Here is an 11,717-nt window from a genome sequence, read left to right as displayed (position 1 = left end):
TCACATTAAACACAAAGCTGACACTAAGTTCATATTTAAATATATAAATATACATATAATAGCTGTTTTAGCATTGTTATAAAGTATACAAATATCAAAATGGCCGCTGCATACTTAACATAGCTCTCGAAATACCATGTAATAAATTAAATTAAAAAAATACAAACACGGTTTAGTTAGTTAAATAAAACAATTAAATAATACTAACTTATGAATCAGTTAGTTTGACAAATGACAACAACAAAAATAAAGACTGTTAAATGCGTATTTTTTATACACTAGGATATGCAGTTACACAATCCTATTATTATTATTATTATTATTATTATTATTATTCTATTCTTACAAGGGGGAAAACAACAGTAAAAATGTAAGTAAAGAGCAAAACAATTGGAATGTAATGAGTAGAAGCTGAAATGTTGCAACTATTAATCTTAATAAACTTAGTCACAGTAAACACAAAGATGACACTAAGTTGTATATATATATATATATATATATATAATAGCTGTTTTTAGTATTGTTTTAAAATATATCAATACATCAACATAGCTCTCAAAATAGCAAGCAATAAATTAAGTAAAAAATACAAACACGGTTTAGTTAGTTAATTAAAACAATCTAATACCAACTTATGAATCAATTAATTTTACAAATGACTATACAAATAAAGACTGTTAAATGCGTATTTTTTTATACACTAGGATATGCAGTTACACAATCCTATTATCCTATTATTATTATTATTATTATTATTATTCTATTCTTGCAAAGGGGAAAACAACAGTAAAATGTAAGTAAAGAGCAAAACAATTGGAATGTAATGAGTAAAGCTGAAATGTTGTAACTACTAATCATAACAAATGTAGTCACATTACACACAAAGTTGACACTAAGTTGTATATTTAAATACATATATATATATATATATATATATATATATATATATATATATATATATATATATATATATATATATATATATATATATCATAGCTGTTTTAGCATTGCTTTAAAGTACAAAAATATCGAAATGGCCGCTGCATACTTAACATAGCACTCAAAATAGCATGAAATAAATGAAGTAAAAAATACAAACACGGTTTAGTTAGTTAATTAAAGCAATTTAATACTAACTTATGAATCAATTAATTTGACAAATGACAACAATAAAAATAAAGACTGTTAAATGCGTATTTTTTTATACACTAGGATATGCAGTTACACAATCCTATTATTATTATTATTATTATTCTATTCTTACAAGGGGGAAAACAACAGTAAAAATGTAAGTAAAGAGCAAAATAATTGGAATGTAATGAGTAGAAGCTGAAATGTTGCAATATATAATAGCTGTTTTTAGTATTGTTTTAAAATATATCAATACATCAACATAGCTCTCAAAATAGCAAGCAATAAATTAAGTAAAAAATACAAACACGGTTTAGTTAGTTAATTAAAACAATCTAATACCAACTTATGAATCAATTAATTTGACAAATGACTATACAAATAAAGACTGTTAAATGCGTATTTTTTTATACACTAGGATATGCAGTTACACAATCCTATTATTATTATTATTCTCAATCAATCAATCAATCAATGTTTACTTATATAGCCCAAAATCAAAAGTGTCTCAAAGGGCTGCACAAGCCACAACATACAGCATGTAATAAATTAAATAAATAGTTAATTAAAATAATTAAATAATACTAACTTATGAATCAGTTATTTAGACAAACGACAACAATAAAAATAAAGACTGTTAAATGTGTATGTTTTATACACTAGGATATGCAGTTACACAATCATATTATTATTATTATTATTCTATCCTTACAAGGTGTACAGTAAACATGTAAGTAAAGACTGCAATGTAATGAGTAAAAGCTGCAAACTATGAATCATAATAAACTTGCTGAGCTACAGTACAACACTGAGCCTTTGAATATACAGGTAAAAGCCAGTAAATTAGAATATTTTGAAAAACTTGATTTATTTCAGTAATTGCATTCAAAAGGTGTAACTTGTACATTATATTTATTCATTGCACACAGACTGATGCATTCAAATGTTTATTTCATTTAATTTTGATGATTTGAAGTGGCAACAAATGAAAATCCAAAATTCCGTGTGTCACAAAATTAGAATATTACTTAAGGCTAATACAAAAAAGGGATTTTTAGAAATGTTGGTATGAAAATGAAAAATATGAGCATGTACAATACTCAATACTTGGTTGGAGCTCCTTTTGCCTCAATTACTGCGTTAATGCGGCGTGGCATGGAGTCGATGAGTTTCTGGCACTGCTCAGGTGTTATGAGAGCCCAGGTTGCTCTGATAGTGGCCTTCAACTCTTCTGCGTTTTTGGGTCTGGCATTCTGCATCTTACTTTTCACAATACCCCACAGATTCTCTATGGGGCTAAGGTCAGGGGAGTTGGCGGGCCAATTTAGAACAGAAATACCATGGTCCGTAAACCAGGCACGGGTAGATTTTGCGCTGTGTGCAGGCGCCAAGTCCTGTTGGAACTTGAAATCTCCATCTCCATAGAGCAGGTCAGCAGCAGGAAGCATGAAGTGCTCTAAAACTTGCTGGTAGACGGCTGCGTTGACCCTGGATCTCAGGAAACAGAGTGGACCGACACCAGCAGATGACATGGCACCTCAAACCATCACCCAACCATGCAAATTTTGCATTTCCTTTGGAAATCAAAGTCCCAGAGTCTGGAGGAAGACAGGAGAGGCACAGGATCCACGTTGCCTGAAGTCTAGTGTAAAGTTTCCACCATCAGTGATGGTTTGGGGTGCCATGTCATCTGCTGGTGTCGGTCCACTCTGTTTCCTGAGATCCAGGGTCAACGCAGCCGTCTACCAGCAAGTTTTAGAGCACTTCATGCTTCCTGCTGCTGACCTGCTCTATGGAGATGGAGATTTCAAGTTCCAACAGGACTTGGCGCCTGCACACAGCGCAAAATCTACCCGTGCCTGGTTTACGGACCATGGTATTTCTGTTCTAAATTGGCCCGCCAACTCCCCTGACCTTAGCCCCATAGAGAATCTGTGGGGTATTGTGAAAAGGAAGATGCAGAATGCCAGACCCAAAAACGCAGAAGAGTTGAAGGCCACTATCAGAGCAACCTGGGCTCTCATAACACCTGAGCAGTGCCAGAAACTCATCGACTCCATGCCACGCCGCATTAACGCAGTAATTGAGGCAAAAGGAGCTCCAACCAAGTATTGAGTATTGTACATGCTCATATTTTTCATTTTCATACTTTTCAGTTGGCCAACATTTCTAAAAATCCCTTTTTTGTATTAGCCTTAAGTAATATTCTAATTTTGTGACACACGGAATTTTGGATTTTCATTTGTTGCCACTTCAAATCATCAAAATTAAATGAAATAAACATTTGAATGCATCAGTCTGTGTGCAATGAATAAATATAATGTACAAGTTACACCTTTTGAATGCAATTACTGAAATAAATCACGTTTTTCAAAATATTCTAATTTACTGGCTTTTACCTGTATATCATTTAACATCTTTTTAGAAAATGAAAACATCACCAAATGGACTTTTCAGTCTAGGCAATTATTGAGCGGCCCTCTGAAGGCGGCCATAACTGACGCTGAGTGAAAGCCGCCCCTGATTGTTGGCTTGTGTGTGCGACAGGCAGCAGAGTCAGCTGCCCTTGTCGTCGGGGGGCGTGGTCTACCCGGGCGCCCTCTCCATGGCGGGCATGCCCTCACCCCAGATGCCCTCCGAGCACTCCAGCATGTCCAGCAGTCCCGAGCCCAATGCCAACCACCACCACCACCACCACCACCAACACCACCAGACGCCCGCCCACTTGGGCGCCCTGAAGGGGGAGGAGCCGCGCATCAAGCAGGAGGAGCTGCGGCTGGACGGCAGCAACGGCGACGCCTACGACGACTTCGACTACGAAGACGAGGAGGCCGACTACGCCAGCGACAACGACAACCGCATCGCCCAATAGGGTCCCTTTAAGCCCCTCCCACCAGCACCTGGCCAATGGGCAGGAAGCGTCACTGACTGCTACACGGCGCTCGCACGGCTGCCGGACGGACAGAAATATTTGTGGACCTGTCGCAGGCCAACAGATGACACTTTAAAGACGGCGGACCTTTTTTTCTTAACCAGAAACACTTTTTAAAAGAAGAGAAGAAAAAAAACAGCTTTTTGTTGGCTTCTGGGTTCTCTAATATCTCACTCAGGTACACGGTGCCAATAAGTGGCTTGTGAATGTGATTTTGTTCTTGTGTTGGAATAATAATAATAATTACCCCGCATTATTTTCAGCCACTGAAAATACGCCCCCCCCCCCCCCCCCCTCAAAAATCCAGGGACTTTTTTTCCAATGGTATTTTATTTCTTTGTAGAATTTAGTGTAATAAGAAGAGCACTGTGTTGTTGCGAGACAATCCACTTTTCATCTCGCTCCGTCCTTCCATGCAGTGCAACATCCCCCTGTGTGTGTGTGTGCGTGTGTGTGTGTGTGTGTGTGTGTGTGTGTGTGTGTGTGTGTGTGTGTGTGTGTGTGCGGGGAAGACCAGGAACTGCTGCTTTATGTACTATAACAGACACACACATGCACACACACACAAACACACACACACACACACTCACACACACGGTCACCCCCTGCTGACATCAGCGGGCCGCCAGTCAGTGTTTGCGTTTGTATTTGAATACTGTATTTGATCTCAACTGCCTCTATTCTAATATTATTAACAATCATTCTGAGGATGCTCAGCTAGTAAGTTATGTACAGTATAATTTATTTTTCTTCTCTCTACGACCACATGACATTATTTTAGCATGTAGGTATTACATCTAAACTTTCCTTCCCTTTTTGGTTTTGTATTAATCCTGCATTTAAAAAAAAAAGCAACAAAAAAGTGGGGGCGGGTGAAGCTTAACCCTTTTTACGTCCAAAACCCATTTCTAAGAAGCACTCAGACTCTAGTCAGAGAAAAGAAGAACATGCTGTTTTTTATTATTATTATTATTATTATAAAGTTTATTTGTTATTCTAAATGTATAATGTGAAGATCCCTTTCCGCTTTTTGTCTTACTTATGGAAGCCCCCAAGTTTACTATAGTTGGGTTGCAGTGGAACATCATTGGCACACACACACACACACACACACACACACACACACACACACACACACACACACATTCTTGTATTTGTTACCTTCTTGAGACCTGAGACCAGCCTTTCTAGATATATAAAGAAGTGTATTTACAACATTAATAATACATACATACTATGCAAATATAAAAAAAAGCTTCTTGTGAAAAATTAGTTGGCATTTCACAAGAAAAACTTAGAATTTTGGCAGTATTATAATAAAAGTCGTCATTCTACTCAACAAAAGTCAAAACTTCAAGAGAAAAACTGAACATTTGTGCAACATTACGACAAAAGTTGGTATTTTACTCAATAACAGTCGCAATTTTACAAGAAAAAGCTTATCATTTAGGCAATTTTACGAAGAGTTGTAATTTTACTCGACAAAAGTCACAATTTTTCTAAGAAAATATTCCAATTTTGGCAATATTATAATAATAATAATCAGAATTTTCCTTGACAAAATGACAAAAGTCATAGTTTTACTCAGAAAATGTCACTTTTACAAGAACAACAAACAAATTGGCAATATTGTGATAGGTCAGAGTGTTATATGACAAATGTCACCATTTTGCATAAAAAAGAAATCATTTTACAAATAAAAGTAATAATTTTATGAGAAAATATTGCAATATCACAGAAAAAGAAAGAATATGAGCATTTTTTTTCCAATTTTACTAGAAAAAAGTTGACACGTTGTGAGAAAAAGAAATGTTTTGTTGTTGAATTTTTTGTTTGTAATTGTTTTTAATCCTCATTATTTACTTCAAGTTATTACAGTATGTCGCTATATACATATTTATTTTATTTTATTTAAATACATTTTGGCCAAAGGGGGCGCATTTCAATTTCGTACACACACTTGTTATTTCATATGTTGACCAGAAGCGGAACACTTTTAAAAGCGACACACAGTCAATGTGAAAAATCCCTCCTTTGTGGGACCACACTCATTTTGATGGATATCACCACAAATGAGACATTGTCTATTAGATGCAACGTTATTGATTTATGTCATCACTTGTTCACACCTCCTCTTATGGAAGATACTTTTCCTTCTTCATGTCTCAAGAAGGGGAGAAATACAAGAACACACACACACACACACACACACACACACACATTCTTGTATTTGTTACCTTCTTGAGACCTGAGACCAGCCTTTCTAGATATATAAAGAAGTGTATTTACAACATTAATAATATATACATACAATGCAAATATAAAAAAAGCTTCTTGTGAAAAATTAGTTGGCATTTCACAAGAAAAACTTAGAATTTTGGCAGTATTATAATAAAAGTCGTCATTTTACTCAACAAAAGTCAAAACTTCAAGAGAAAAACTGAACATTTGTGCAATATTACGACAAAAGTTGGTATTTTTCTCAATAACAGTCGCAATTTTACAAGAAAAAGCTTATCATTTAGGCGATTTTATGAAGAGTTGTAATTTTACTCGACAAAAGTCACAATTTTTCTAAGAAAACATTCAAATTTTGGCAATATTATAATAACAATAATCGGAATTTTCCTTGACAAAATGACAAAAGTCAGAAAATGTCACTATTTTACAAGAACAACAAACAAATTGGCAATATTGTGATAGGTCAGAATGTTATATGACAAATGTCACCATTTTGCATAAAAAATAAATAATTTTACAAATAAAAGTAATAATTTTATGAGAAAATATTGCAATATCACAGAAAAAGAAAGAATATGAGCATTTTTTTCCCAATTTTATTAGAAAAAAGTTGACACGTTGTGAGAAAAAGACATTTTTTGTTGTTGAATTTTTTGTTTGTAATTGTTTTTAATCCTCATTATTTACTTCAAGTTATTACAGTATGTCGCTATATACATATTTATTTTATTTTATTTAAATACATTTTGGCCAAAGGGGGCGCATTTCAATTTCGTACACACACTTGTTATTTCATATGTTGACCAGAAGCGGAACACTTTTAAAAGCGACACACAGTCAACGTGAAAAATCCCTCCTTTGTGGGACCACACTCATTTTGATGGATATCACCACAAATGAGACATTGTCTATTAGATGCAACGTTATTGGTTTATGTCATCACTTGTTCACACCTCCTCTTATGGAAGATACTTTTCCTTCTTCATGTCTCAAGAAGGGGAGAAATACAAGAACACACACACACACACACACACACACACACACACACACATTCTTGTATTTGTTACCTTCTTGAGACCTGAGACCAGCCTTTCTAGATATATAAAGAAGTGTATTTACAACATTAATAATATATACATACTATGCAAATATAAAAAAAAGCTTCTTGTGAAAAATTAGTTGGCATTTCACAAGAAAAACTTAGAATTTTGGCAGTATTATAATAAAAGTCGTCATTTTACTCAACAAAAGTCAAAACTTCAAGAGAAAAACTGAACATGACAAAAGTTGGTATTTTACTCAATAACAGTCGCAATTTTACAAGAAAAAGCTTATCATTTAGGCAATTTTACGAAGGGTTGTAATTTTACTCGACAAAAGTCACAATTTTTCTAAGAAAACATTCAAATTTTGGCAATATTATAATAATAATAATCGGAATTTTCCTTGACAAAATGACAAAAGTCATAGTTTTACTCAGAAAATGTCACTATTTTACGAGAACAACAAACAAATTGGCAATATTGTGATAGGTCAGAATGTTATATGACAAATGTCACCATTTTGCATAAAAAAGAAATAATTTTACAAATAAAAGTAATAATTTTATGAGAAAATATTACAATATCACAGAAAAAGAAAGAATATGAGCATTTTTTTTTTCCAATTTTATAAGAAAAAAGTCGACACATTGTGAGATCAAGACATGTTTTTTGTTGAATTTTTTGTTTGTAATTGTTTTTAATCCTCATTATTTACTTCAAGTTATTACAGTATGTCGCTATATACATATTTATTTTATTTTATTTAAATACATTTTGGCCAAAGGGGGCGCATTTCAATTTCGTACACACACTTGTTATTTCATATGTTGACCAGAAGCGGAACACTTTTAAAAGCGACACACAGTCAATGTGAAAAATCCCTCCTTTGTGGGACCACACTCATTTTGATGGATATCACCACAAATGAGACATTGTCTATTAGATGCAACGTTATTGATTTATGTCATCACTTGTTCACACCTCCTCTTATGGAAGATACTTTTCCTTCTTCATGTCTCAAGAAGGGGAGAAATACAAGAAAACACACACACACACACACACAAACACACACACACACACACATTCTTGTATTTGTTACCTTCTTGAGACCTGAGACCAGCCTTTCTAGATATATAAAGAAGTGTATTTACAACATTAATAATATATACATACTATGCAAATATAAAAAAAAGCTTCTTGTGAAAAATTAGTTGGCATTTCACAAGAAAAACTTAGAATTTTGGCAGTATTATAATAAAAGTCGTCATTCTACTCAACAAAAGTCAAAACTTCAAGAGAAAAACTGAACATTTGTGCAATATTACGACAAAAGTTGGTATTTTACTCAATAACAGTCGCAATTTTACAAGAAAAAGCTTATCATTTAGGCAATTTTATGAAGAGTTGTAATTTTACTCGACAAAAGTCACAATTTTTCTAAGAAAACATTCAAATTTTGGCAATATTATAATAATAATAATCGGAATTTTCTTTGACAAAATGACAAAAGTCATAGTTTTACTCAGAAAATGTCACTATTTTACAAGAACAACAAACAAATTGGCAATATTGTGATAGGTCAGAATTTTATTTGGCAAATGTCACCATTTTGCATTAAAAAGTAATAATTTTACAAATAAAAGTAATAATTTTATGAAAAATATTGCAATATCACATAAAAAGAAAGAATATGAGCATTTTTTTCCAATTTTATAAGAAAAAAGTCGACACATTGTGAGATCAAGACATTTTTTTGTTGAATTTTTTGTTTGTAATTGTTTTTAATCCTCATTATTTACTTCAAGTTATTACAGTATGTCGCTATATACATATTTATTTTATTTTATTTAAATACATTTTGGCCAAAGGGGGCGCATTTCAATTTCGTACACACACTTGTTATTTCATATGTTGACCAGAAGCGGAACACTTTTAAAAGCGACACACAGTCAACGTGAAAAATCCCTCCTTTGTGGGACCACACTCATTTTGATGGATATCACCACAAATGAGACATTGTCTATTAGATGCAACGTTATTGATTTATGTCATCACTTGTTCACACCTCCTCTTATGGAAGATACTTTTCCTTCTTCATGTCTCAAGAAGGGGAGAAATACAAGAACACACACAAACACACACACACACACACTTCCATGAAGAGATTATTCATAGCAACCAAACAAGTCCTATGCTGTCGTTTTCTTTCTGTTGTATGCCATGTAGATGATCCTGTACATAGTCTTTGTTTTGTGATAGCAGTGATTTTATTTGAGACATAGGAAAACAGTGTTTACTCCACCGATGGTGTTCCACCGCATCTATTTTTTTTATTTTTTTTTGTTGCTTTGTTTGAGCTCCACCCGACGCTACAGTATGGAAGGGATTCATACGTTTCATCATTTTGCAATGCAGTCTGCTGAAAAGGATGGAAAGCGCCACTCTGTATAGCAACTGACGCATTTTAAGTGGTTAGTGCGCCCCGCCCTAATTGGTCAGGTTTCATGTGTCGGGTAAAGCGTGACCAATGGGGCCGTATGAATCCTCCTTTCCACTGTGTAAGGAGCCATGACTTCTCCTCCTTTGCCGGTCCAGCCAGGCCCGCATGCTGGACTCGAGGGGGCCACAAGTGGGTCAATCATCCCCGCCCCCGCATCAAGACAATAGTATTTAAGACAATCAAAGTCACGAGTGGAGCTCAAAGCAAAGTCAGAATTATTACAAGAAAAAGAAAAAAAAATCTGACCATCTCAACTTGAAAAATCAAGAAAGATAATTATGTAAATATAACATAGAGTTATAGATTTATATTTTGTTCATAACACAGTGTAATATAAGTTGTATATTTGTTTTTCTCTCTCTTCCTCTGTCTCTTTTATTGATGTTATCCATGAGTCTCAGTACTCACACACACGCAAACATGAAGACAATTATGAAAGAAACAATGAAAAATTGATCATTAAAAAAAAGCAACAACAACAAAAAAAAAAAGCCGTGGGCTACCACCACCATCTGTTCTAAGTTCACCTTTTTTTCAGTATTACTGCCAGACGAGGCTCTAATAAAGACAGCAATGTGTTCGGTAACACGTCCCGCTTGCTTCTTTTTTGCACTTTCATCACTGAAGCTTACTTTTATATCACAGACCATGAAGAGTGGAAGTTAAAGCAACAATGTGTAACAATGGGACTTTAAAAGGACACACCAGACTAGTGTGTCTATGTAGTTACCATGGCAACCTTGCATCGCTGACTCTTTCATTCTAGAGGACCGGCCAGGGCCATGCTCATGTTATTGTCATGTCTGTGTAATCATGTTTTGTTTTAAGTCATGTTTTGTTTAGTTATAGGACTCTTTAGTTTCTGTCTTTTCACTCCCTTGTCTTGTTTCCATGATTACCCCATTAGTTTCACCTGTTCCACGGTTGGACTCATTGTGCACTCTTGATTGTCACCATAGCAACCCATTAGTTTTCACCTGTCACGTCACGCACAAGTAAGTTTTTGTTCCATGTTTATAGTCTTTTTGGTTTCATAGTTTAGAAGCAATTCTGGACCAGCATCCGCCGCCTCAGGAAGGGGAAGCAGTGCAGTGTCAACACCGTGTATGGTGGGGATGGTGCTCTGCTGACCTCGACTGCGGATGTTGTGGATCGGTGGAGGGAATACTTCGAAGACCTCCTCAATCCTACCAGCACGTCTTCCTATAAGGAAGCAGGGCCTGGGGAATCTGTGGTGGGCTCTCCTATTTCTGGGGCTGAGGTTGCCGAGGTAGTTAAAAAGCTCCTCGGTGGCAAGGCCCCGGGGGTGGATGAGATCCGCCCGGAGTTCCTTAAGGCTCTGGATGTTGTGGGGCTGTCTTGGTTGACAAGACTCTGCAACATCGCGTGGACATCGGGGGCGGTACCTCTGGATTGGCAGACCGGGGTGGTGGTTCCTCTCTTTAAGAAGGGGAACCGGAGGGTGTGTTCCAACTATCGTGGGATCACACTCCTCAGCCTTCCCGGTAAGGTCTATTCAGGTGTACTGGAGAGGAGGCTACGCCGGATAGTCGAACCTCGGATTCAGGAGGAACAGTGTGGTTTTCGTCCTGGTCGTGGAACTGTGGACCAGCTCTATACTCTCGGCAGGGTCCTTGAGGGTGCATGGGAGTTTGCCCAACCAGTCTACATGTGCTTTGTGGACTTGGAGAAGGCATTCGACCGTGTACCCCGGGAAGTCCTGTGGGGAGTGCTCAGAGAGTATGGGGTAACGGACTGTCTTATTGTGGCAGTTCGCTCCCTGTATAATCAGTGTCAGAGCTTGGTCCGCATTGCCGGCAGTAAGTCGGACACGTTTCCAGTGAGGGTTGGACTCCGCCAAGGCTGCCCT

General features: G+C 35.9%; 1 protein-coding gene across 4 annotated transcripts in view; it reads left to right on the top strand.

Moving 5' to 3' along the window:
• sox5 (SRY-box transcription factor 5) overlaps positions 1-10,433 on the top strand; it is a 287,530-nt gene extending 277,097 nt beyond the window's left edge. For all 4 annotated transcript variants that reach the window (XM_061983606.2, XM_061983605.2, XM_061983604.2 and 1 more), the window contains one exon: positions 3,679-10,433. In XM_061983606.2, the coding sequence (XP_061839590.1) occupies positions 3,679-4,003 (325 nt within the window). In that variant the 3' untranslated portion in view covers positions 4,004-10,433. The remainder of the gene's footprint in view (positions 1-3,678) is intronic.
• Positions 10,434-11,717: the final 1,284 nt, after the last annotated feature.

This window comes from Nerophis lumbriciformis, linkage group LG25, assembly GCF_033978685.3.
Source record: "Nerophis lumbriciformis linkage group LG25, RoL_Nlum_v2.1, whole genome shotgun sequence".
Lineage (NCBI taxonomy): Eukaryota > Metazoa > Chordata > Actinopteri > Syngnathiformes > Syngnathidae > Nerophis > Nerophis lumbriciformis.
The sequence above is the reverse complement of the archived record's forward strand: the minus strand, read 5'-3'. Positions and strand labels throughout refer to the sequence as shown.